At 40.8% G+C, this 27,118-nt stretch overlaps 1 protein-coding gene across 2 annotated transcripts in view; it reads left to right on the top strand.

Annotated features, from left to right (window-relative positions):
- GPAM (glycerol-3-phosphate acyltransferase, mitochondrial) overlaps nt 1-3,469 on the top strand; it is a 29,959-nt gene extending 26,490 nt beyond the window's left edge. For both annotated transcript variants that reach the window (XM_053949532.1, XM_053949533.1), the window contains exon 21: nt 156-3,469. In XM_053949532.1, the coding sequence (XP_053805507.1) occupies nt 156-272 (117 nt within the window). In that variant the 3' untranslated portion in view covers nt 273-3,469. The remainder of the gene's footprint in view (nt 1-155) is intronic.
- Nucleotides 3,470-27,118: the final 23,649 nt, after the last annotated feature.

The following is a 27,118-nucleotide window of genomic DNA, read 5'->3' on the forward strand; positions in this document are numbered from 1 at the left end:
CCTACAGGCATTGCTATCTAAGCCTTGAAGAAATGAAAAGAAAGAAGTCTTGTAAATGAGGGAAAACTTAGTATAGACCATAACATTTTAATCTCAGAAGAAAGGAGATTCCTTTTAACATGGTGATGCTTATATGTGTTCATGCTGTGCTTCAGGTTTTCAAGCAGACTCAGCAAAGGAAAGACACCATTTTGGAACTTGGCACTACGTTCCTACCTCAGAGCAACAGGCAGAAACTACTGGAATTTGTCATGAGCTTCATGGTGTTATAGAACACACACAACACCTTTGTCCAGGGACACGAGGACAGGTTTTGAGACTGTGGCAAAGCCTGGGGACATTTGCTAATCCTTCAAAGTGTAAGGTGCCACTGTCTGGGTAAGGCCTTCTCTGACTTGAACTACTGGAAGACAAGTGCCTTCTTACGTGTGCATTTATGGGTTTCTTACGGTCCCAGTCCTGTTGTCATACAGTGATACTCAGATGACACTTTCAATACAAGCAATTGAACATGTTGCAAAAAATGAGATAAATTATCAGACTTAGATGTAAACAAAGTTTTATCAGTGTTACATTTTAAATTAACTTCTAAAGACTGTAACAGATGCACAAGTACACATATTGGTGTTCTGTGGCTAACCCTGAGTTCTTGAGTTTAGTGGCAGCACAGCTTATGGCTTGACCGAGTAACTTTCATTCCAATTCTGTTTTATTGTTTTAGTAAATGGTTCAAAAATTTTGCTTAGGTAGGCTATATACTTCATGGATAAAGCCATAGTTTTTCATAAGTGTTAACATAAATGCCAAAATTCTAATGAAAATTACAGGTACAGACATCTGAGAATAACAATCATGTAGCAGGTGATTGTGAGAAATGTCAGCAGGCACACCTTGCACTATTAAAACTGTGTAGTGCAGTGGTAAACTGCACTAATCACTGCTGTCAGGAAGAATGTGAGAGTAGTGTTCTTGCTTTTATTATGGCATCTGTCATTCAGCCAGATGAGTCAGGAGATAGTTGCTTGAATGTGAATATCTTGTAAAATCTTAGATTATTATTTAATTAAAAAAACCCCTAATAAGTTCAGGAGTTTTTTTGTTTCTGTTTAGTTTTTTTTTTTAATTAGTAGGATGTCAGATTTTTTTAAGTGGAGTAAAGACTTGATTTGGTGAAATAAGTTTTAATTTTGACCCTAAAAATTTCAGCAATAATTTTGTCAATTCTTTGGAAACAAGTATTCGTATTATATTCTGTTGTTGAGCAGACCTGAATTGGCATGAAGTAGTACCTCTAGAAACACAGAAATATAAACAATGTACTTTAGACTGTGATCTAACTGATTTACAAATAAAATTAATTCACAGGCAAAACTGAATGATGAATACATTCTGTCCTATGAAACAGGACTCTGGTGTTGCAATTTGATCCTTTTTCATGGAGGACTTGCACTGTAGATTTCATCTTCTCTTCATGTGAGGGCAGATTAGATTGCAACTTCTAGTCCTGTATTTTAGTACAGCTGATTTAGCTGAAGCAATAACTTAGTGGTATGTGAAGCTGGTTTGCTTGTGAAATGTGTTTTCCCTCTTTTTTGCCTTCTAGATGAGGGAAATGAAATATTTCCTTTGCTGCATTGCTTTGTTTGATTCTCACATCCTGGCCTTGTGAGCAGAAAATCCCCCAAATTTCATCATGTAATCTCTGTTGCTTAACATAAACAGGAAAATCATACTTGAATCCCAGCACTTGCACTGTTATGCCAGCACAAAACTGATGCACACAATTAGAGTTTGTGGCCAAGGAGCTTACATTTGTACTGCACATTTGTCAACAAGAATATTTCTGTAAATTTTTTTATTAAATGCTATTAATATTTGAAAGCTGCAGTTTATAGTTTATTAGCATTGTACTGTTAGCACTGTGAGATGCATGTGTTTGGTCACTAAACCAGGTGCTCTACAACACTTAAAGAATTTCTGAACCAAAGCTACATTAATATGGATAAACACTGACCCTTGAGTCACTTGTGTTCTTATGTCCTTCTGCTGTCTCAGCAGGACTGACTACATCACACATAATTTGTTTTGTGAAGGCTACCAGCTGTTTAGAAAACAGTTTCATCTCATACTCACTGATGTGCACTGTTCATCCACCTGATGAATTCTCCATACAATGTTTGTTGCTGATGGCTTCCATTTAATATCAAAAAAGTCTAGGTGCTTCTGAATAACGAGCTCTCATAGTTTACTGCACTTCAGCAAATCTGAAGTGTACTAACAGCAAAGATTGTACATAAATTTTTTTTTTTTAAAAACGAAGCAATATGAAGCAAACAAAACTTGAGTCATTTGATTAAGAATGTTTTGCCAATGGAGGTATTAGTTACCATAAAACCCAGGAGTACTGTGGTCACTGGAGTGTTCTGGCTAGGTGTTGCAACTAAAATAATTTATTGCTTACATTAAAAAAATTTAAAAAATAAATCTGGTTAACATAAATCAATGAGTGGGTAATAATGCATGTGAATACACATTAATGGATACTTATATATGCAGGGGGAGGGGCACCTCTAAAACTGTTTTGGTTTTGTATGAAAAAAAAACCTGCATGTGATAGATTGGTACTATGAATCATATGCCACTGGAAGCCCTTGCATTCTGCAGCAAGTGTGTATGATGTATACATGTATATATGCTAGTATGTATGTTCTGACACACAACACTTATGCTTTTCCCTGAAATTAAAGCACAGAATGTAAATTTATCAGGCTATAACAGTCAAAAAGACTAAACCCAACACTTGCACTGTATTTACACCTTCAGTGTCTTCTGATTTTATTAACTTTTCATGTTTGCTTTGCTGTTAGAATTCCAGGTCGAGTTGATTTCAGTGAAGTTAACCAGTAAGAGAGAAAGGACTGGCCCTGAATTACAACAACTGTATTTTAAGACTTTATAAAGACTTACATGAGTCTCGTAATTCTTATGAGCATAATACTCAGGTGTGCAAATCTATTTGGGCCAGTGTCTTTTCATGCTCTGAGAAATTTAACCTCTCCACGCCCATCCCGTAGATGTCCTGTTTTTAGAGAGACAGAAATGAGGGGTTGCACTCCCCGTGTTCCATGAGTTCACTGCCTGTGTTCGCAGGCTGGGCAGCGCATTGGCTCTGTGCCCTGGGCAGCACAGGGCTGCGCTCACCACCTCTGATCAGGAAGCATAGACACACACTTGCATTCAGCTGCCTGCCTGCTCCTCAGAGAAGTGCCCCAAGCCCCATGTGGAAGAAGGTTGATCTGGGAGGTGATGTGAGATGCTGTTGTTTTTGTGTTTCTGTGCTGATGAGCCGGGAACTGCTGACTGGAGAATGTTACTGTGTTTTACCTGTTCTGTGTAATGCGTGTTTGTTGTAGAAGCACAGAGGTGTCATTTTAATAAATTAAACTGTTTGCTAATAGACATTTAACAAGTTCTTCTAGTGTTATTTTGATTTTTTTGTTGTTGTTGTTGTGGTTTTTTTTAATAACTCGCTGAGATAATTCATTCAATAACTTTGTCCCACTGCAGGTAGTTTCTGAAATTAAACCATTAAAATATCTCATCGTAGATGAGATAATAAAATTATCTCCACCAGTGTATGAACTGGTGCAGAGACACTTAAAAAGCAGGTTGAAGTGACATCTCAACTCCTAAGCAAAGTGGAGGTGCCATTTTGCCTCTCTGTTTGCCCATCCCCACAAGGTTGTTGCACTTGGAGTTCTTTCGCAGTACATTTCTCCTCATTGGGGTGTTTTTGTGTCATTCAGGAGCCTGGGATGGCTCTGATGCTGCAGACTTCCCTTCTTGGTGATTTCAAGCTGACCTGGAGTGTGATAAACATCTGTCAGCAATTGTGACAGCATCTGGCAAATGTGAATTAATTGGAATGGGGCTTTAATATAATAAAACCTGCATAGATGATCATTACCTAAATTGAGGAGGGATGCTGCTTCACTCTTCAGGAAAAAAAAGTTATAATCAGCTGATTCTGTAAGAGGCCTCTAGCAATGTTCACATGCAAGCAAGGCTCAATTAATTGACAACTCTAAGGTGAAGCAGGAAATGTAGAATTCAATTATTGTCAGTATCTCGAATTAAACCCAATTCTTGTTGGGGATGAACTTATATGTTATTTCTGTAAATGTCTTCCTATTTCTCAGTCTTTTGAAATCCCAAGTGCCAAATAAAGCACTTATCTCTAGTTTTTGCTTAATTCAGTTTTTCTATAATAAAAGCTTGTCAGGCTTATTTAGAAGATCATTGCTTTGAGCTCTCTGCTTTGTTCTCTTATGGTACATCATGTTTTCAGTAGCCCTGTGTTTTCAAGGCAAGATCCATATTGATTGAGTTGCTACTTGAAACATTTTCTTTTCAGTCTTTATTTATAGATGTTCCCTGTGTTTTGCACTGTGGGTGAGAATTATTGTCCTTATTTATTCTGTTAGTTGGCCAACCTGTTAATGTAATTATCCACAAGGTATTATCATAGTTGATGCTATCTTTAGAATAATTGACTTTCTGTCTTTCCTAAAGAAACATTTAGGAAATGTTCATCACTGTGTGTTGTGCCAGAGTTTAGGACTGAGAGACCATAAACCCCAAAAAGATTTTCAGCTTTCATCTGTCATAAAGCATTGGCAGTTAGAGAAACAAAAACTATTTAATTAATTGCTGAGTAACTATTAGTTATATAAATCTATATGCATGTAATTACGCAGTGCAAAATTTCAGTAGAAGACACATAGTATAATTGCTGGGAGTAATTTGCATGGAAAGGTTCTCCAGCACAGTAATTATGTTGGTTGTTAAACTGATAGTATTTGCAATGTCTTGATCTCAAATGTTTTCCAGAGTGGCAGTCCCTGAGATGTGAGGAAACCCAGATAGGGAGATCAGATTATGCAAATTAGGCTCAAAGAGTCACTGAACCCATGCATGGCTTTAGACACATCACTTCTGACGCTGTTTTCTATTTTCATTAGGAAGTAATTTGAGGAACTGCATGTGTACAGGTATGAAGTGGATTTTTTCCTCTCCTTGAAACACAAGTCACAGCCAGAATGGAAAAAAATTGGTGTTGAAGGACTACTATTAGGAGTGGACATGTTTTTAGATCTGTTCAGAGTCTTGTCTGTTCAGTATCTTCATTAATGACCTTGGGAATGGAAGAGAATTTGCTCTTTACATTTGTAGGCAATAAGTTCTGGGAGAGCCAGGTAGTCCAGTGGAGGACATCATGATCCCAGGGGTAAAGATAAGTTTTGGAAAGATCTGAAAGCAAAAAGAAGAAAGCCGTTGCAGCCAGGGAAGTACAGTGCATTACATCTGAGAGAGTACCAGCTGATATACAGGCACAGGAGAGAAAATAAACCAGCTGTGTAGAAATTCGTTAGAGAAAACTCCAATTTACTGGCAGACTACAAGCAGAAAGTTACTGAGAAGGGTCCTGCTGCCATGGAAAGGGCAGGTGTCATGTAATGATACCCTTACTCCTGCACATGAATGACAAATACAGGGCAAAACTTTGCTATCTGTAAGGTCTCAGCTGGGATACCATGTTCTGTTTGAAGAATGCTGCAGGCAAGATGGAAGGGAAAAAAAAGGTCTTCCCTTCAGCCCTCTGCACAGAGAAGTATCTGGATTGTACCCTGGCTATGGGAGTACCCAGATTGCATAAAATCTGGGTGAATTTAGTCTTCAGTTGCATTGAAAAGAACAAGGGTAGATAATGTAAAATTTTTTTACAGTGAGCAAAGAGAAGTGCTGAGATAGATGGCCTGGGAGGGCTGATGTTTCCTTTTCCTGGGAAACACTGGGTTGCTGTCCCTGTTGGTTGGACCTTGCTGTGTGGTGGTGAGCAGAACAGACAGGTGAAGCTCTGCCTTCCTGGTCTGGGCATCTTTCCTGGGCAAAGTAGAAATGGGTTTGTACAGAAACAGTTTGGTCTGGCTGCTTTGGCTGGTGGTCAGGCTGATTCTTTGTGTTTGAGATCAGGAGTAGCTGTAGTATGAATTATACTTCTTGTCCTGTAATCATTGAGGAGTAAAATATATGAGGGTTTTATTAAGGTTGTTCTGTAAAAATGTTTTCTTAGTGTTTCTGCTGGTCAAAAAACAGATGGAGTGCCAGCAGGGAGCAGGAAAGGACTGGAGAAGAAATCAGGCATCACATTATCTTACTGTGCTGTGTGAGCCTTTTCATAGAGAGAGCTGTAGGAGTCTCCTACCTCAGCCAGCAGTAAAATCCCTGGTGACTGGAAAAGGGACAAGGAATCCTGCCCCTGGCATTTTCATCTTCCAGAGTGTTCCTGGCAGATAACAATAATACATTAAAAATTAACCCTGTAATCTGTTAACAGTTTACAGTTTAACTCTGGCACTGCTTTGGAAATACTGAAAGCCAAGTGATATTTCCTGAGCTGTGGGTTTACTGCTTGTTTGACTATTGCATTATCTCAGGAGTTCAGGCCCTAATGATTGTATCTACACAAAGAAAGCAACATTTATAAATGCCACAGAATTGACAATGGCACTCTTTTAATGCATTTTCATTGGAAGACTTTCCAGGATCCTCCCAAAAGTACTTAAGCAGCCTCTTTGAGAGATCTCTGTGCTGTGTAGTTGGTACCTGGGATGGTTTGTTAACTGCTCACTGTGTAGTGTCTGTAAAACCAGTGTCACACCTTTGACTTGGTGTCCCTCTTCTGATGAGGCTGAGGAAGGGCTGAGGTTTTGTTCCCAGTTGAACATTTTGCATATCTGTGGACAGTTTCAGGGGTTCACCTTACGGCCGTGTTAATGTACTTTTTTTTAAATTTAGCTGAAGCCTAATTTTAACCATGATGTTCAGCTCTTTTGAAATCAGACTTCCTCTTGTCTCTGCAGGATGGAGAAGGCCAATTAAACTACTACCTGTCAGAAGGCAGCAAAAGCCTTTTTCTGTGTTTATATTTCCCCTTCATTTAACTAAATTACCATAGTTCAGCACCTTTGCCTGCAAATCTCTCACTTTGTCTTGCCGGCTGGATGGCCATTTATAGCCTCCAGTTTCCTTAGTGTACCCTTGGAAAAATGTTTTTTAATCCCCTAAAATAAATCATAGTGTGTAATAAAATGAATGTTCCCTTTTCTAGGAGATGAGGAATTTAAACACATTTTGTGTTTACATTTTTGTAGTTGTCAGATATATTGTGAGTTAATTCTGGTACTGAGCTTTAAAACTCCTGCATTCTTCCCTGAAACCTGCAGATTCTGTCCCTTTTACCCCAAAATGTTTCTTCTTGTCCAAGAGTCTAGGAAAACCGGTTTAGATATTAGGAGAATTCCATCCCTTTACCAGCTGTAATCATTAACCCAAGCTGTAGTTTACAGAAGTCCGAAGCAAAGAAGCATGGAAATATTAGAAGCTGGTATTTGTGGATACACTCCTGAGAGCTGGGAGAGCAAACCAGGGCAGGAAGTTGTGTGTGTGTGTCTTTGTCTTTTAGTTAGTTTTTGTGAAGTTATCCCTTTGTCGATGCAGATGGCAGTAAAAATGAAAAATGTTGGAATCAATGGCACATGTAGTTAATTTTCTGAACTAAGTAAATTAAGTATAAATTGGTTATTAATAATTCAAAGGAAAATGCTAGATAAGAAATTGAAGCAGCTTTTCTATCACTTTCAACTAAAAGATTAGTCTGAGCACAGCAGTCCAAAGCTCGCTTATCTCTTATTAAAGCCCCAATTCTTCACTTATTAAAGAATCAGATCTAAATGATGCAGCAGGCCCGAGATGTTGCTGCTGCAGAGTTGTCTGGTGTGTTGAGCCAGGCTGCAGATTCAGCTAAGCTGGAAAGTGGGTTTGTGCAGGAAATTTTGGGTATGCAGGACCTCCTGGAGGTAACTGTGACACAGTGAGACTCCTGGTCCAGCTAGCTCAGGGTGATTTTCTTCTTCAATACAGTCTCTCTCTTCAGTTCTCCCTGTTGCTCCTGTGTGACTACAGCAATGTCCTCTCTGATTTCTTTCTCCCATCTCATTCTTACACAAGGGGTTAACCCTGGCTGCTCACTGCTGTATAAACATAAGGGGATTCTCTTTAAATTGCCTAAGAAAACACTCTTTCCCCACTGTTTGCCTACTTTAACATTCAGGCTGTACTTTTATGAATTGTGTCTCAGATCTATTGCAGCTACCATGAAATTAAAAAAAAACAGACTTTCCAAAGGAGATATCTAGTAGCCACTTATGTCCATGGGTAGAAAAAATTCCTGATGGCTGTAAAACGGGATTAGGAACTTTGCATTAACACGTTTCCCAACTTTTTCTTTAGACAAGTATTGTCATTTTGCTCATAGCAAAACACGGATGAGCCCAGCTCCATCCCCGGTGTGTCCAGCAGATGGTGGTGGAGTTTCATCTACAGCTGCAGTTCCCTCGGAGAAGCCGGGTACCACCATGCCCAAACCTCAGTCCCTGACTGTCCCTCAGAAACAAAACATAATTTCCTTGGCAGCCAGCTGCAGTATTTGCTAGACTAGGGAAGTGCTAGGGAGCACTTCATTTGGAGCTGGTTTTATCTGTTGCTGTGATTGATTTTTATAGTTTCAGGAGTCAGGCTGTGTTTGACACCTGACACAAACATCACCTTGAAAGACCATGTGGCGTTTACTCATCTTCAAGTGAAAATGTGCATTAGGAGAGAAGCTCTTCACCCATTTTCCTGCACTCTCTGATGCAGACAGGCTTTTAAAAGAAAAACAATCACTCCAAGACCAGACCTGAGCATGGCTCAAGTTTGGAAGTATCCCAAATGCAAGACCAGAGTTCTGGGTTGAAGATCTATATCAGACCTGCTCCCCTGGCACCATGTAAACCAATGCTCCTTATGGCTGTGGGAGGCAGAGAACTGGATCTTCTGCAAGGTAGGTGGAAAGGAGAGAGACTGGCAAGGCTGCCAGCTCAGCTTATCCCCCTTTAGATATAAACCTTCCTCTAATGCTCCAGAGCAGCTTCAAGACTTTGCCCGAGTATGGGTACAAGGTGTTATCACAGGATCACATCATTGTCATAATTATTCTGCAAAGCATTACAAGAACTAATTTAATTTTAAAGTATTCTGCAGGATTTCCTTGTGAAGATAACCTTCTTGATCTCAAGTATCCCAGAAAGAAGTCATTAAAACACCAGTGAGCATGCTAATTCATCAGCACATAGAGGTTTTTTTACTTAAAAACCTCCTGATAGCCCCTCTGGTGCAAAGCAGATTTGAACCTGCTCTCAGTAAAAGCAGAGGAGTCCACTGAGTTTAAGAAATCCTTTAGGTAGGGGGGACAGTGCTCACAGCTCAAGGATGTGGGGCTGGACAGGGAGATGGCTGAGGCCGTGCTGAGCATCTTTGTCCCAGTGTCCAGGTGGCTTTGTGCATCTCAGGGGATGTCACTCATGTGCATGTCTTGACAAGACTGTTGATCCCAAAAAATCCTGCTCTTTCCCCTTCCCTCTCCCTCCTTAGTTCCTCCCCAGTGCTGTGTCCCCTGTTCCTAGGCAGCTGGCTTGAGGCTTTGCTGGGAGCACAGCTGATCGAAATTCTGCACCTTCAGCCCCTCCGTCCCTTTTTCTTATGGATTAGTTTTCAGGCACCTCAAAGTCCCAGCTTAGCTCCCTGCAAAGCACCACTGGTCACTGTCAGTATATTTCTGGACCAGAAATATGCTGGAGCTGGCACCAGGAGAGGAAAGGGAAGGCAAGATGGGCCCACATGTGTCCCACACTTCAATCAGAGTGTGCTGCCAAGGCACCGTGGTTCGGGAGCTTGGTCCAGTGATCCCTTGACTTGATACAGAGCAGGGACCAGGTCATTCAAATGTCTACAGGAAACAGCTGTGGGCACTGTATGTCAAGAAATAAACCAACTTCCACCATTCCATCTTAGAAGCAGCTCATGCCACCCCTTGTCTCCTCACGAGGGGTGGGAGCAGCACTTGGATCAAACAACAGCGCCCTGAGGAGCCTCAGGAAGCCTTTCTTGAGGTGCTGGAGGATGTCAGCACAGGCTGCCTATGGGGGCAGATAGCCCCAGGTTACTTGCTGAATTATGCCACATGCCATTAAATCATGCCACATTAGACAAATCCATGGGCTTGATGATTTCCCCTTTTCAGCACAGCTGAGTGGAGATGCAAACACATACACAATGTACTCTATAATTTTCCTCTGTGTGGTAGATGTGACCTGAAAAATGAACACATGTTTCCCTGTGGGCTGTGATGTTTCTCTGACTGGTGCTTGTGTTTGCCAGCTGTAGCACATCCCTGCCAGTCTGGTGTCTTTGCTGTTGTCACTGTGATCCTCACTGCATCTCTTTGGTAGTGCCCTGCAGCACGGTGGGACCGTTTCCATTCTGCTCCAGCCTCAGTTAAACAGTGCTTTATTTCTCTGCTGGCACCAAGAGCTGTTTGCAAGTGAGGCAGAGGTAGAAGCCTGACATCACTGAGAGGCCTCAAGAGCCTCAGTCTGGTCTGATCTGCCTGTGGCTGTGCCTGGCAGTGTTAAGAAATTAAGTTTTTCAGACAGCTGAGATGTCTGTCTTCTTTTCCAGACAATTTCCAACCAAGTTGCAGAAGCCCAGGTGCTTGCAGCTGTTTAAGGAGCTCTCCTGCCATCACGGTGCAGTTCAGCTCGTTGCCCTCTCTGGATGCAGCAGGCAGAGGAACTGCCCACATTGAGCAGCCCCTCAGTGCCCTTGGATCAGCTCCTGCCTGAAGCACCCTGTGCCCGTGGCAGACGTCAAAGGGCTGGGGGAAGATGTCTGGTGAGGTGGTGGTTAGAGGAGACAGAACACAGATTCACAGGAAACAACATTTCATTGGTTTTGCTGTTTGTGCCCTGCCATCCTTTACAGGTATAAACAGGTTATCCACTTTTTAAAAATTCCCTGTGTTACTGGCTTCTGGGCATTGACTGTTTCCACATAACCCATAGGGGACACAATTGCTGCTGGAAAATGAAGGGGAAAAGCGAGTCTTTAATTTGACCTGCAACATCAGAGAATTTGAAAAATTGTGAGTGTTTTTATAGAGCTTTTATATCATCACCCTTTTCAACTGAGCATCCTGACTGCTTTATAAATATTAATTAAGTCTCATGTGGCTCCTCTGAATTACGTAAAGATAGAATTGCCTCATCCATCAGAAGAGAGGATTCAGAAACTGCTTAACAATTTGAGACACCATTAAATGACACCAGTTCAGTGAATAAGAACCTAACACCCACTTGAGTCTTCTGGGTAGAAGAGAAAATTAGGCAACTGGACTATATCTTTCCACTCTTGCAAAAAAAGTAGTATTGGAGCATGAAGGGCTACCTGAAAACCTCTCTTCTTTCTCTTCTCTTCTTCCTCTTCTTTTCTTCTCTCTCTCCCCTTGCTTTGTGGGAAAACCTCGTCTCCCTGGGTAAACTTCATTTAAGGGTAGGGTTTCAGAGAGGAAGGAACCCAAAGGGAAAATGCTCATAAAATCTTCATCCCTTCTCTCTCTCCTAGGATGTTATTGATGGCTGACACCAGGAACTGCTGGAAGAGAGGGCTGGTCCAGGAGGGTGGAGGTGCTGGGGTAGTGCAGGAGTTAAGGGAGCTCATAGAGCAGCGTGGAGCTGGGAGCAGGATGGTGAGGCCAGGCATGATGTGTGAACCTCCTCAGACAGCAGAACAGAGGGGTTTAAAGGCCTGCCAGTCCTGATATCAGTGTGCTTCTTTGGGAAGGAATTTCAATATTATTCCTCAGAATCACAGAGGCTCATCCAAAGAGGGGAGCTAAGAGCAAACTGCAGGCCAATTACATACCGTGTGTTGGATAAATCACTTACCACAGCCAGCTGAAGAACTTAGGCTTGTACTCTGGGCAATTAAAACACTAAACTCATAGTACAGACAGGCATTTAATGAATTCAGAGAGGCATCAGATTTTTACTCAAATTTCTCATATCCTACTGTAATTATTCTCATTTTCTTTCTCAAATGCCTGAGAAAGGTAGTGGGTTGTTTCCTCAGCTGGATTTCTCCAGCTGTGTCTTCTAAAGCTACTCTGGATAAATGATTTCTAAGAAGACAACAACAGACCAGGACAAAAGTGAAGTACAGAGTAAAATATTGTATTGGGAAATCCAGGGATTTTTTTTTGTAGTAGTAGTATACCAGATACACCAAGGTAGTCTTGAAGTGTTCTAAAATTTCACTGAGTACAGAAGCAACAAACACAAGCTGCAACAAGAGAAATTTCTATCAGATACCAAGGAAAACATCCCCAGTGAGGGCAGTGAAATCCTGCAGCAAGGTCACAGAGAGGCTGGTGAATCTCTGCCTGTGGAGGGGTCAAACCAGACTGGACAAGGTCTGAGCAGCCTGTCCTAAGCTGGCCCTCTCTCGAGGCAGGTGGGGGGTGTTGGACCACCTGACTTCCAGTGGTCCCTCTCACCCTAAATGATTCCATTATTTTGCTCCTGTTGGGAACTGGAACAGACCTGTGGAATCTCTGTTTTAGATCTCCAGGCCACCCTTAGACAAATTAAGAGACACGGGCAGCCTTTGAGACACTTAATTTTGTGTTGCTGTGAGAATTATGATCACTGTAATGTCGTGATTGCGTTTTTAAAAATGTAAAAGTGAAATCAGTTTTCTTATTGTATTTCATTTCTTCACCACATGAATTCACCCCTGCTGAGTTTTAATCTACTGTGAATTTTCTGGCTTTGTTTCCTGCAGAATTTCTTTTGAAGAGCCCTTGTAAAGAATTGCATGGACTTTGAATGGAAATGAGAAGTAATTCAAAGCATAGATCTGTTAATCCTGAAAGCCTCAGTGCTACTTCTTCATATACATCGGGAGAATATGCAAATTTCCAGCAATCAGTTACAGCATGGCTGCAATGAATCTGGTATTAGCTCAGGCAAAGCACAATACATGAAGACTGATGCAGGAGGAAGGTGGTGAAAGTGACTTTTTAAAATTTAAATGGTCCCAGTTCAATCAATTCTCTGTCTTCTCGGCAGGGTAACCCAATCATGATTGTCTCTGTGAAACAGAGGATTGACACCACTTTAATGTTTTTCATTTTACAGCAGTTGTTTTCCTACACATAATATTTGTGAAGGGAAACTAACAAAACCTATGTAAATGAAAATAAAGTTAATTATAAAGTAGATTTCTCTGTCTTCTTCCTCTATAGAATCTGTATGCCTTTTTCGGTTTTTTGCTTTTAAAAATTTTTTTACTTTTTAAAGAAATGCTGCATAAATAACATCTAATAAACACCAATCTTTTGCCTTTCCAGTCAGGAAAAAAAAGAGGATATCAGTACATTGCAAAGAAACAAATTGTAACAAAAGAGTGCTGGGAGCAGCTCAGTCAGGTTATAACTTTGCCCTCATCCAAAGGAGTTCTGGAAGAGCACTATAAATTTCCAGTGACATGAAGAGGGATTTCAACAGTGGCTTGCAATTTGTTTCAATTCATAGTTTGGCTCCCATGTAAAATAACAGAAAACATAGATGTACTCAGCAATTCTTTCATTTTTTTCCCTTCTTTGTTTTTCATATTTTGAGCATCATGTATAGTTAACAATGTGCCAACACTGCCATTAAAAACCTCTGGTTCTGGTTTTATATATGTGAACTGTAAAAACATTTCCTTCAGGCTCCAAATTTGCAGGGTCTTGCTCGTGAGATCCTGTAAAAAATTTTATGAATTCATAAAAATGTGTTAGATTCTGCTCCATCTCCTGGATTCAGCCTCTTGAACTTCTACCACAAAACTTTAATAATGTGTTTGCAATACACTTTTATTAGTGAATTTCTTAGAGAGCCTATTATAAAATTGTGATCAGAGTTTCCTTATAGCTTTGTTTCTTCTTATCACAAATTAAAAAGCAAGCTTGCTGTTTCTGCTGTATTAGAAATTGATTCTTGACTCAGGTAATCACCACACTCTTTTTCTCTCAGAAAGGTTATCACATACTTGCACACTTGCACAACTCTCACATTTCCCTCACTTCAACCTCTCCACTCTGCTTGTTTAAAAGAGTTCCAGAAGGATTTTCAATGGCACAGGCAGCCTGGCAGCAATCTTTAAACAGTGTTACTGCACCTACAAAATCTCCCTGGGGAGGATTTTAATTCAGCAAAGTACCTCTCCAAAGTGGTTGAGGGAATTAGGTTTTCAGAGGGAAGAATCCAGGATTTTTATTTCCTCAGCAGAGCTGAAATAAAGGAATTATCCATGATATTGTAGAGTTAATAAACACAACACTTAACACGACTCTTTAGTTTCTGTGGAGTGTCAAAATGCAGGATTTGTCCTGCTGTGAGAAAACCATGTCTGTGTCATCCTGCCCCTGACAGCAGCTTGGGGCATGGGCTAAGACATAAGTCAAAAAACCCTCACAGTTAAATAACTTACCTTAAAAATTAATTTCCAGATCTCCAAGTTCATGCCTGAGAACCCAGGCTGAAATGCAGGATAGCTTTTATTGTGTGATCTCCTGTGTCCCTCAGTGGTGCAGCATCAATGAGTTTCAAAGGCTCGTTGGTGTTTGCATGAATTGCTCCTGCACACCGACAGGCATTTCCTCTGACCAGCTTGCAAAGGGTTCCCAATTCACATTGACTAGACTATCTCCTTCCTTTCATAAGGCTATGTGCAGGAGAGCTCCATTTCTATATCCCATTTGATATTTTACAACTGTATCTCCCTCTCTTCTCTTAAAACTGCTATTCCTGCTCTGCAGCTGATCCTTTGGATTAGATGTTGGGGTGTCCATCAGTGTATGTGAAAGAGATATTTAGTATGGAATAGGCCTTTTGGTGGTCTATATAAATGTGAAATTTATTGTTTATTGTTTCTGATACCAAATTATGTTGTAAAGTTTATTTTTTCTGATGGTCAATCCTGCTCACAGGTTACCTTTTAGCTGGGGGGCACTGCATCACATGCTGTGTCAGGATAATTTTTCCTGCTGTGGGATAATTTTTAAGCAAATGTCAGAGAACACAACAGAGAAGGATATAAGTAGTGGTATGGAGTGAGACTCAGCCAGTCAAAAAAAAACATAACAGGAATCAGCTCCTGCTCCATGGTGAGATTTGGATAGTGTGGATGTGCCCTACCTGTGGTATCTGTGTGTGTGCAGGAACAGAGAGTCCCTCCTCACCTCTCACTGGCAGGGTTTACTCTGATCCTGTGAACCTGGGCTATGTTATACTTTTGATTTCATAAAGCTGCTGCCAGATTTGGGGAAAAAGTTAGGACTTTCAAAATTAGGAATTTTCCTTCAAAGATTAAAGTTAAAATTCAGAAACAGGTTGTTGTTTCATCCTTTATTTCCCTCCGTCCTTACAGGCTGTCTTCTTTCCCAAGAGCAGATTGTCAATGTGGGTTGCAGGGTCCCATCTCTGCCTGGTGCCAGGCCACAGCTCTGTGAGTGCATCCCTCCTGCTGATCTTAACACTCTCCTAAAAGCCTAGAAGAGATTTCTCTCCCTACTCATTCAGGAATTAGGCTCTTGAGTTACTTCATAGCTTTACCACTGAACTGACATGTTCAATGGCTGTAATTTTCCACATAGAGAAAAACCACCCAGGACACTGAAGGTACCTTGAACCCTTTTTCCTGAAAAAGAGCTTGTGTGGTAGAAAGATGGAGTTTTCTTGTTACTTTGTTCTGTAGTAAATCCCTGTTTAGATGTTCTGAGAGAGGAGTTTTACATTTTTTTCTTTCAATATTGCCCATGTATGAAACTGTCTGAAAGCAGCAAGGGAAATGACTCTGAAAGGAAAGACATGAGAGCAGATTTCTTGTCACCTGGATAAGGAAGGTGACAGGAGGAGGTTACTGCCCTTTCAATACCTCTCTGCTAAGGTTAACAAATGCTTCAAACCACATCCCAAGTTTGGTCTTCTGTAGAAAATTAAAAACAACTAACTGAATCCTGTGGAAACAATGTTCTTTAGTAAGCTCCTGTGATTGCTGGCACCAAAAATGTGCTCTATCCCTGCAGGCAGAGGGAAGACTACAGTGTTGGAAGGGAGGCACAGCACTTCTGAACAGAGCTTTGTACTTCAGACTTCTTTGTGCAGAGCTGTAGTGCAGGAGCCCTCCAGTGAGTCTCTGTGGTGTACCAGACTACACAGCAATTCAGAAAGACCTTTGTGTAGGAGTCATCTCCCTGCATCTGCAGAGGGATAGACAAAAGTATCACAGTCCAACTAAACTCCTGTGAAATCTCCTATGACTGACCCAGCAAATGATGCTTACCTGGCTAATCCCCATCTTTAGAACAAGCTGAAATAAAATCTGAGGCTTGAATGTTTGTGTTCCTTGAATCATCAGGATAAACATCTGAAGGTTGTGGTAGTGCCTTGGGTCCATCAGTAATAAAACGTGTTGTGTTGTCATTTCTTTCATTTCTAGTAACACTTTACCTGGTAGAAGCAAGCAGAGAGACTGAATGGCCAGGAGTGATAAACTGCTGTGTCAGAGAGTCAGTAAACCTTAGACACAGAGTCCTTCTGCTTGTCATAAGCAAGTGATTTAAAACTTTTATGTGTTAGCTTCTGCCAGCACATTTTGCACAGATCGTCTTTCTTCACTCCACCTTGCAGCTGTCACCTCCAACAGAAAGCTTAGAAGTGATAAAAAAATCACCTCTACAAACAGGACTCAGAAACCACAAAGAAAACTCATTAACTCATTGCTTGTTGTAATCAGTTCAGCAAGAGCTGCAAATGAGTGCTTTCCCCATGGCATCTCTTACCAAAAGCTTTCCTTTAAAGGAAAGCTTAGGCATGAAAATGAGGGTAAAATGCTTGATGGTCCCTAAGGTTTTGAAGCATTCAGTTCCTTCTACAATTAATGGAATTTGGGCCTGTAAAAGCCTTATGTGGCTTTGAACATCCTGCTTGACTAATATTGAAACTGCCAGAGCTCATCACAAGCTCCCGGGGGTGAGCACTGGCAGAGCCTCCCGGGAGCAGAGAATTCCAGCAGCCAGAAAGAAGGAGGATGTGCTCCTTCATGTGGGTATGAAATGCTTTGCTTTCATAGCTGCAAAGCCACAGTGGTTACAGGTCTTCAATGGGCATCTTCAAGTCTTCAATTTCATGTCTTCATATGTTCCAGAAATCTTCAATTAATTAATTAGGAAATTATCTTTTAATAGCTCTTTTCGGCTGCTCTGGGCTACACATGTCCCTTTGGCTGGCTGCTATGTGACTTTATCCAGGGACCAAACATCCTATTTCTAACTTTAGCAGTGCTCAGAGGCCTCCTTCAGCCCGAGACCACCTGGTCTGCCTTGCTGGCTGTGCCTACACTGAGCAAAAAGTGGTGTTTGTGGTAGCAACTGTGATTGGCAAGGTCTGGCCCCAGCTGGGGGAATCAGTGGGCACCACTGTCACAGCAAGCAGTGGGGCAATTATCAGGGTCACATTTCGCATAAGCTTTGGAGTGAGAACTCATACTGGGGGTATTTAGGTGCCTGTTGGCAACCCTCTTGTAGGTTTTGTGAAATCCACTTGCATGCCCACAACAATAGTTAATATAAATGCTCCAGCTCGTTCCATGTGAAGTGGGAATATTGCTCGTTTGCTGTGACTCCTGCTTTGAAGATGTGACTGAATGGATTGTGTCTTGTCTGGTTCCCACTGCTGGAGGCTGCTGCAATGAGAACTGTGATGTTCAGAATCACTCCTTGCACAATGCAAACTGCAGAATAAATCCTGGGAAAACTTGGCAAAAATCATGGACTTTAATCTCCAAGCTGAAATGTGTTTGTTTTAATAGCTGGTCCAGGAGGCGCACTTTGAACTCCTTTTTAAAAAAGTCTTGTATTAAAACTGTACTTCTGCAAATTTCATATTGATCTTTTGTCATTTGAGGGTTTTAAAATAGAATTGTTTTTTTCACTAGCTCTAAAAAATAAAGATTTTCGACTTCCAGAAAATCCAGGCGCAGAAAAATTCAATAGCCCTAGGATGGATCATGCCACCAATGGCAGTCTCAAAATAGGACATTTAAAAAAGTGAATGAAATTTGCATGAAATTTATCTGCTCATACCAGAGAGAATTTTCTTTGGTGCAGCTCTCTTTTAGGAAATCTTAGGGTATTAATCCCACAGTGATAGCCTGAAATTTTCTCCATCCAAACACTAATGAACAATTTGAAAAAAGCAAACAGGCTGTGATAAACTGTACAAAACTGTCCCTGTAGATGACAACTTTGTATTCTGCAGAAGAATAGGACAATTAGAACTGACTAATAATATTTCCCCTTTCATTTGTATATCTCAGGTTTGAAAAATGTTCTATAGGACTGACATGTCCTTGCAAAATGTTGATAAATATCTTTTTTCCCATATGATGGGAAATGAATGTGACTGGCAAATAAATCAGTGATTTGAGAGATGGTAGAGAGGCCTGAGGATACCTGGACAGTCAGAGGCAAAGAATGAAATTCAGTTTCTAACACCTGGCTCATACAGGTCTGCCAGCTCTCAGGAAATCTTTGTAAATCTTAAAGAAGTTTTTGGCCAAGAACCCTGATGTAGGAAAGGGAAAAAGAAAATCAGCATAGTTTGGATTGACCTTCCAGTTCTGAGACAAAACTTTAAAAGTGTCAGGGCTTTAATTACCTGTGTAATGGGACACAGTTACTTTGGAATATGCATTTCAGTCCAGCTAGGGGTTGGAAGAAGCCATGTAAATTATGCAAACTGTATAAAATAGGGTAGAATAAAGCATTTCTGTGGGTCCAACGGTCTTATGTTTTACAATTTAAGATCAAGAAATGAATGTACAATGATTCAAACAGCTCAAAATACTGCACAAGAGATAATTTATCCAAAAGTACTTACAAGCAATAATTCAGTCAGCTGGTGAACTGAGTGCTAATGATGAGCAAAGAAGACTTCCAGCATTTGAGAACTGTTAGCTGGATCACCTAATCTGCTACTGAAGATAATTGCCTAGCAATATCTTTGAAAAAAACAAACTGAAAAAAAGTTTAATCCCAGCAAGTGTTCATGTAGTTGAAGGAGAGCCCAGAAAGCTGCTGAGATCATAAAACTGAAGTTTATTTTTTGTTGGCTTTTATACTGGAATTAACATTTGCAAATGTAATCCTTCAAATGCAGGACAGGTCACACTGGCAGCCCTGGAGGGCATGAATGGCCCTTTGTGTCCCTGCCCAGCTGGTCCCAGCCCTGCCCATGGTCCAGGAGACCCTGACCAGCTCAGGCAGGGCTGTGACTGTGACCTTGGCTCCTGGCTGGACCTGGACCTGCTCTGAAAGGAGCCCTTGTCCCAGGTTAATCCCTTGGAAATATCTCATAGCTTTGTCTTCAGCCCAGTCCTTCTGAAATGCCCTTTGCTGCCATATCCCAGATGCAGAAGTCATCCACTAAACAGTTTCTCCAGTGTTTTCTTGGATGGTTGACTGCTTCTGCCCATTTTTCACTTTTTGGGCTAAAATGCTGTGGAGAAAATGCTCCTGAATTCAGTGAAAGGAAAGGCAGCAACCAATACTCAGACCGCAAATCTGTCAGTTTGTTATAGATCCTGTGGAATGGGAAACAGTGGATCAGCTGAGAATCAGGATTAAAGAAAGACATATTCTCAAGGTTTCCAAACTCTGGGGAAATAAATCAGTTGCTGAACAATTCTTAGCCAAAGAAGAACCCACCTGGCCACCTTCTGCATCCCTCAGGGGAAATCCTGACACCCCACAGAGGGGAACTGCCCTGACCAAGTGATTTGTATTCTCCTGTTCTTCCTTTGAGGTGAAATGTGGGTGCTTTGATTGAAGCCACTTCTGGATGGGATCTTACCAAATGTTTGGCAGTGTTTGAATTTCCAGCTGGGCTCTGGGAAGCTGATTTGGGCCAGTGGAGCACTCTTCAATTACAGCGACTGGAAAGTCAAGCATATGCTTCTTTACTGGAGACACCTATAGTACGTGGGAAGAATAGAAAGTTCCTGAAGTATCTTAGGTAAAGAAAAATTTTTCTCATGAACCAGAAGAGTAGCAAGCTAGTGACAGTTCCACACCACAAAAAAAAAACAAAACAAAACAAAACAAAACAAAACAAAACAAAAAACAAAAACAAAAACCCCAAAAACAATCAATCAAACAAACAAACAAACAAAACAAAACAAAAAAAAAAACTGGACAAAAGACTGAGAGGAAGTTGGAGAACTTCACTTTGGTCCAAGTGTAAATGATAACATCTGTATTAGCAGGGTGGAGAAATACAAGGTTTTTTTGTTTGCCTGCAGCTGTTGGAAGCATCTCTGAGCTTCCTCTTATTTTCTAAAGAGAAAACTACAGGTACGGGAGATTTAGACTCTGCAACTTTGGGACCATAGGCTATTTATTATCATTGCAAAGCAAAGACAGATAGTTTACTTTTTATTTAATCACAGTATATTCCCACAATACTTTAATGGGAGCTCACACTAAATCTCTGTGGTAATTTTCTCTGCCACTTCGGGCTCAAAACCTTATAAAGATTTAGGTGATTTTTTTCAAAATCCATTCTCTTCTGGGCTTCTAAGGGTTTTGTGATGACAATTGCTACACTAATTCTTACTCGCTGCACAATGTGCTAATTAGTTATGAAAACAATTTCACACTTTACTGGGAAAATAAAAAAAGCAATTATTTTAGTTGCCATTAGAAAATAGTGTAGACAGGAATGGTGACTGAAGATTTTTCCATGATACTTAAAGCAACGTGGACAATCTGATGCATTTCTGTTATGTGGTCAAAACAGTGCACCCTGTTTTAATTCAACAGCAGTAACAACAAAACAAAACAAAACAAGCCAAATTCCTTGGGTAATGCATAATGTGTTATGACTTTCCTAACTGATAGCACTGGTGTTAGTATTACTACAATACTAACAAGTTTATATTTATTATCAATTCTGTTTCGTGGTTCTGCTCATTTGTCAGACAATATCCAGAACACAAACTGCTATTCAGTTGAAAACAGCAATAAAATTACTCTATAGCTTCCTCCTTCCTTTTAATTAATCAAAGAAAAGGCTCTGGGTGGAACAGGGCCAATTCTGGCTAAGGGACAAAGACTAAACATTTAACTACCCATTAGATAACCTCAACCAAAAGGCACATGAAGCTGAGTGAAAGAAGTAGGGGGAAGCTTCTCTGTAAGCACAGGGAAAACTTAAAGTGAAATTAGCTGAAAAAGCGAGTTGTGTGGACTGAGTCTAGAGGAGCAAAATTGGTAACTACAGTTTGGGGGGTGTGGGGACTTTAGGGTTCTATTGCTATGGTGAGATCTTCTGTGCTTAATACTTGGAGATCAGTCCTAAGCAAAACCAAGTTCAGACTGATATGAAAATGCTTGAGCTGTTCTTTACTATATAAATAAACTCATAAGGAAGAAAGAAAACATCTTGGTAGGAGATGAGAGAAAAAGACCCACTGCCACTTTCACAGGTGGAGAACCTGAACCTTACTCTGAGATCCCACAAGCAGCAGATGGGGCATGAGTTCAGGGAGGTTGCAGGGTCCCAGAAAAACTCAATCACTTTCAAAGGGCTTCAAGGAGAGTTAGACAGCTCAGAAATCCTCCTGGTTTATTCTGGACTAAGGTCCAGGAAAGTCTGTGAAAATGCTTGTGTTTTCTCTAGTGGATTCAGAAGGACACCCAAAATATTTTATCTTACAAAACCTGTTCATGGCACATAAAAAGAAAGCATGCAATTAACTGTTGGAACTAAACCTGGAAAATAAGGATTTACAGGAGTGAATCACAGCCTACCCATTGCTTGTCTCTTGTCTTTTATGCCTGGGCCTTAATGTCAAAAATGTCATCAGACCACCTAACCTGAGCTCTGCCATCCAGCTATTCTTTTTGAGCTTTTAAATTTCATCCAACCAACCTGTTTTGTCACATTGCTCTGATTTAGCTGCTAACTTCATCAAAAGAACATCTTTCCTGCAGAGAAAAAAACATGCAAAGGTTTCTTGTACCAGTTTTTGAGTGATCAGCTACTCTGGGAACTTCTTTCCCTTTAGTAAAATTCAGTTAATCCTATGCCTCTTAGGAAGGGCACAGCCATACCTAACTCATGTATCTGAGTGCTAGAGACATTAACAACACCTGACCCAGTCCTTTTCTTCTAAGATCACCTTCCAATGCATTTTTTCCTCAGTTCTGTAAAAAGACTCATGTTTTACCAATGTTACATGACTTGTGTGATTCACTGCTCACATCTGCAATATGAGAACTTCTCCATTTGCTCCAGGTGAAGTTGAGTTGCTGGCTTAATTAGCCAGTTCACTGAAAAATATAAAACCTGAAGGAAGAGGCTGAGTTGGGGATGGTTGTGTTTGCTCCGTGGGTTTTTGTGGGAAGAAGGTGCTTTTTTGATAAGTTATTGTTAAAGGTATTTTCAGGATGCTGCTGGGGTAAGAGAGGAGACACCTGGAAGTTGGCTGAAGTGATTATGTGCCTGAAGATTAGCTATGTAAGTTTATTGTAGCTCTGGCTACTCTTAGTGTCTGCTGATTTCTGAAAATGTTGACGCTGTTTGGTTGAATGGCAACTAACCAAGTACTGTGCCTTGGTTAGTTGATAGTGGTGAACTACAGCTAATTCATCACTAGTCCTGAGGAAAATTAGGTGCTTGATCTTGCTATGGAGTCCCTTTAAAGGGCTGGTTTGGGAGCTCTTTATTCTGTGTCATAATAGTAATCAGCCAAGCTCCAGCTATGGATGTAGGCTTCCTACCCTGCTGAATAGAGGAGATCTAGTTCACTTCTTCCCTTAAAACAGTAACTTCTGCAGAAGGTGTGGTACTTGCTTTAGATCACATTTACTAGTGGCTAATCCTCTTGCAGGAGATGTTGATGCCTGTAACAGGGCTCTAGGCAGAGACTTGGAGCATTGTGTTTTGTTTGTTTCTTAATGTGAAAGAGATTCTGTAACTAAAATCTATTTGTCTCCAGGTGCTCTTCATGGTCCACTTAATGCAAGCATTTTCTTGTTATGTTACTGCCTGCCTCTCTGCATCGTTCTAAAATAATGATTAAAACCTACAATGACTCAAGGCTTTTCTCTGGGAGAAAAATCCAAATAATTCTAGTAAGAGTATTTATACTAAGATTCTCTGAAGCAGTTCTGAGTCTTAGTAAAGCGCAACTATGGAGGAGATCATGTGCTTTTACCCAAAGCTGTGCAGGCTGTCATCCAGGATTAGATGTTTTGAATTGTCCTCTTAGGAGGGTGCATCAGTGCTTCTGGAAGGAAATGCTGGATTTTTAATAAAAGTAATGAATAAAATTGTTTATCTGCAAAGCACACAGCAGGAATGTCATAGGAACTTCTTGCTCTCCCACATCCTTTTCTTCTCTGTGCCTGGGCTTTGTGACAGGAACTGCAGAAGTTCTTTCCAGAACTTCTGTAAGCCTTACTTTCACTATACCTTGGTGCAACTGCTGGATTTGTACTTCAATTATGATTGAAACCTTTGCTTGGAAGACAAAAGATGCTGGTAGATATAGGACAGATTCTGTCCTGGAGATTAACACAGTTCCTTGTGTCACATGCTATCCCCTGAACTTGGCAGGCTGAAACTTATTTTAGTTTCAGAATAAGGGCTGTAAAACAAATTAAGTTAAGCTTTGTAGGACATGATGAGCAAAGAATGTATCAAACTTCTTTTCCAAAAGTGAAGATAGAATTCATTTAGTGTAGACTGCTTAATTAGTGATGAACTATTTAGTGATAGAAAGCCTGTAGTGTAATAGAAGAAGTTTTGTATTTTGTGCTGTTAATTGTTTTTCTCTCTTGCATGTTAAATGGTACTTTGCTTTCTTGTCAATGTGTTTGTGAATCAAGAATACATAACCAGCTAAACTGTCTGTTTTATTGGCATTCTGGTTATAGTAGCAGCCAGAGGTTTTTGTTTAACTGAAATATGAGGAGCCAAGACTTGTACCGAAGTTTTAGTTTAGGGAAATGTAATGGACATCTTCCATATTGGTTCAATTTGAATTTTCAGACAATTTACAGATGAAATATGTTAAGTAATGGGCACAATACATGCATTTGCACTCCTCTGTAACCTTCAGAGTAGACAGTGGGCTGGTATAACACAGGGCCAAATCTTGATGCAGTGTTCTCTGCAGGTGGTGATAAATGGAGTGTATTACTCAGCAGGGAGTGGGTCTTCCTCAAAGAGTTGAAGGATGATACAGTAAAAGTGGAGGGAAATAAGCCTTTTTTTGTATGTGTATGTGGTAGGGCTTCTTTTAGTCTAGTACATAGCAAATGGCCTCAAAAAATAAATCAAAAATCTCAGCCTTATGTTCAATTTCAGGAAAATGCTGTGCTAGGCTAAGCAGGAAAAATGAGGTGTTGGAAGGGTGAGGCTGATTGAATGGAATAACTGTATGAATAATACATTGCTTTGGTTTCTAACAAACACTGCTGTGTGAATAATGGTGTTTTACTGGATGAAGACCTTATTCAGCAACACAGCTTTGAGAAGTTGAGCAAACAGGTAAATGTTCAGCAATACCTATAAACAAGTGTGCTGCATGAAGAAGTGAATGTGTGTGGGTGTGGCTGTTGGACCTGCACAGGAAGCTTGGCAGATATTTATAAGTGATCGAGAGGGGGCTTGCAGAGCTGCTGGGGGAGATTTCCTCCCAGATCTCTGTAAAGGATCTTGCTGCAGCTCTCCCCCCTTGTCCCACACTGTGGGTCTGTACCTATTCAGGTTTATCTACATGGCATCAATGTAGCTGCTTCCATCTGATCACCTTCATGCTCTTTCACAAAGAGGGAAGAAGGAGGTTTTTTCCCTTTCCAGTGGAATACTCCATATTTTACTCTTAAAATACAGGTTAAAGTATTTTGAAATATTTTGATGATCCTTCTCTAAGGAGTGTAAGGCACCAACTGGCATATGAAAAACTTACTGGTGGTGACCCACGAGGCCTGGCTGAACAAGGGGAAGAGATAATCTGTACAAGTATCTCCAAATGCAGTGTTGGGTCTTGGCTCAACAGTGAGTCTCTGTTCCAATGCATTTAGACAGCTCAAGCCCCAGCATAATGATGGTATCTGGTATCCACCCTGCATGTGCTTCTTGTGACTGCTAGGCTCAAATGAGTGACCCCCAAGGTGGTTGTGGAGTTCTGGGCACAAATTCTGCTCGGGCATGTCCAGATAGCCACTGGTAAACTCCAGTGTTTCAAAACTGTGCTCAGTACTCCCAAAAAAAAAAATCTACTTAGGGTGCTATGTATTCCTGCAGGCTTTCAGGCCATTCCAAAGACAGGTGAAGCCTTGAAAATCTGACTGGGACAATACAAACACCCACATTGCACATTGGCTTTATTGCTTTGGTGGTAAGAAATATCAGTTCCCTCTGTTCTTTGTGAATTCTGAGGTGCAGCATTGCTGTATAGGATTATTTTTATCTCGAACAGACATTTTCATAGTGGGAGATGCTCCTGCCCATACTGAAAGCAAATGTGACAGTTGCCTGCAAGCTGTTGGAGCCCTTTGCAGAAGAACTATTATGGATTTCTTTCCCTTTGTAAAAGGTGCTGTGTTAAGGATGCATCATGTACCCTGTCAGACAAAGACCATGAAGTGACTCATGAGAGTTCTGCTCTGACCTGCTGGGCTGAAGAAACATGAAAATAAGTCATTGTGCTCTGTAATATTTTTTATTTTATTTTAAATCAGCCTGCCCTATTAGTTTTCTTTCCTTGTTTTTTGAGTCTGTGCTAGTCTATTTCTCATCTGGAATTACTCTTATGCAACATCAAGCTTCAGATTTATGGTTCAGATTTGTGTGTCTTTGGGACTCTTAAGCTTTCTTGCAGTTGATTGTGTTTTGAGGAGATGCAAAAACTGCTTGAATACAAGTATGCTTTAGGGGGTTTGATTAGAGCTGAGGCAGTGTTTGGTGCTGGCAGTGACGTTCGTGATCTGCCTGCACTGATGGAGTGTTTGATATAGAGTCTGTTGTAGTCCTCTGCTGGGGACTGGGATTCTGTTGTAGTTCTCTGGGGACCCTTTTGTTGTTTTCATGCCCTAAAAATGTGTTTGCCTTGACTTTGAGAGCAGCTTTTGCTTGTTCATTTTTTAGTCTTTTTCATCTGATTCACGAGTGATCTATTGTTATAGAGATACTCTGATGGCAGGGCCCTGGGGCATATGGTTTTTAATGTGTGACAAAACCTTACTGTGTGTTTAGGGGAGTTATGTACTTTAAAGAAATTAAAGAATTTCAGGCCTCTGTGGGAAGGAATAAGATGAAGGTTCACTGAAGCACTTGTTTGAAGGTGATCAGGAATTCTCTCCTAATACTCAGCAGCACTGAGTGCATGGAATTATGCTGTGAAGGTCAGGGATGATGTTTAAAATATTTTGACTATTTCTGACAATGCATCTGTGTCTGAGCAGAGATGATCACCACTGGAACACTCTGGATGTATCTGGGTGCAGCCCTGGGTCCTGCCCAATTTGCCTCAGTAGGGTGTGCAGGCAGGGGGGACAGATCCCTTCCCAGGTACTCCCAACTCTTTTTGTGTTGGCTTGCTTCAGAGCTGAAGGGATTCAGTATGGGGCATATTCAGGGATTGTATTATTTGATATTAAGGCTCATGGTCTGGGTGTTCAGTACAAGGTTGCAATAGGAACTTCTGAGTCTGGGCTGAGGGAATTCTGGTAGAATTTTCTCACACTGACTGCCTTGGTTTTGATGAAGTTGCTTGTTGGCTTTAATTGCAATAGGATGAAATGATGTCAGCTATGCTTTGATCCTGGTTGTATGGGTTCGTTACAGATGTAACAATGGAGTACCAGTGTCTTGCTTGCAGTCTTGCTTCTGCTGTTCTTTAATTGGTCTCAATCATATCACTGAATAGAATGTTTTTTTTTTTTTCCCTTTTACCTCCTGAAGTGACTGGAAACGCCTGTTCAAGTCTATTTAGCACTGCAGGTAGAACTTGGGGGAAAAAAGCAAACCTCTTCATTTTTTTCTAGCCTTCAGTATGAGAAATT

The sequence above is a fragment of the Vidua chalybeata genome, chromosome 8 (assembly GCF_026979565.1).
Source record: "Vidua chalybeata isolate OUT-0048 chromosome 8, bVidCha1 merged haplotype, whole genome shotgun sequence".
Lineage (NCBI taxonomy): Eukaryota > Metazoa > Chordata > Aves > Passeriformes > Viduidae > Vidua > Vidua chalybeata.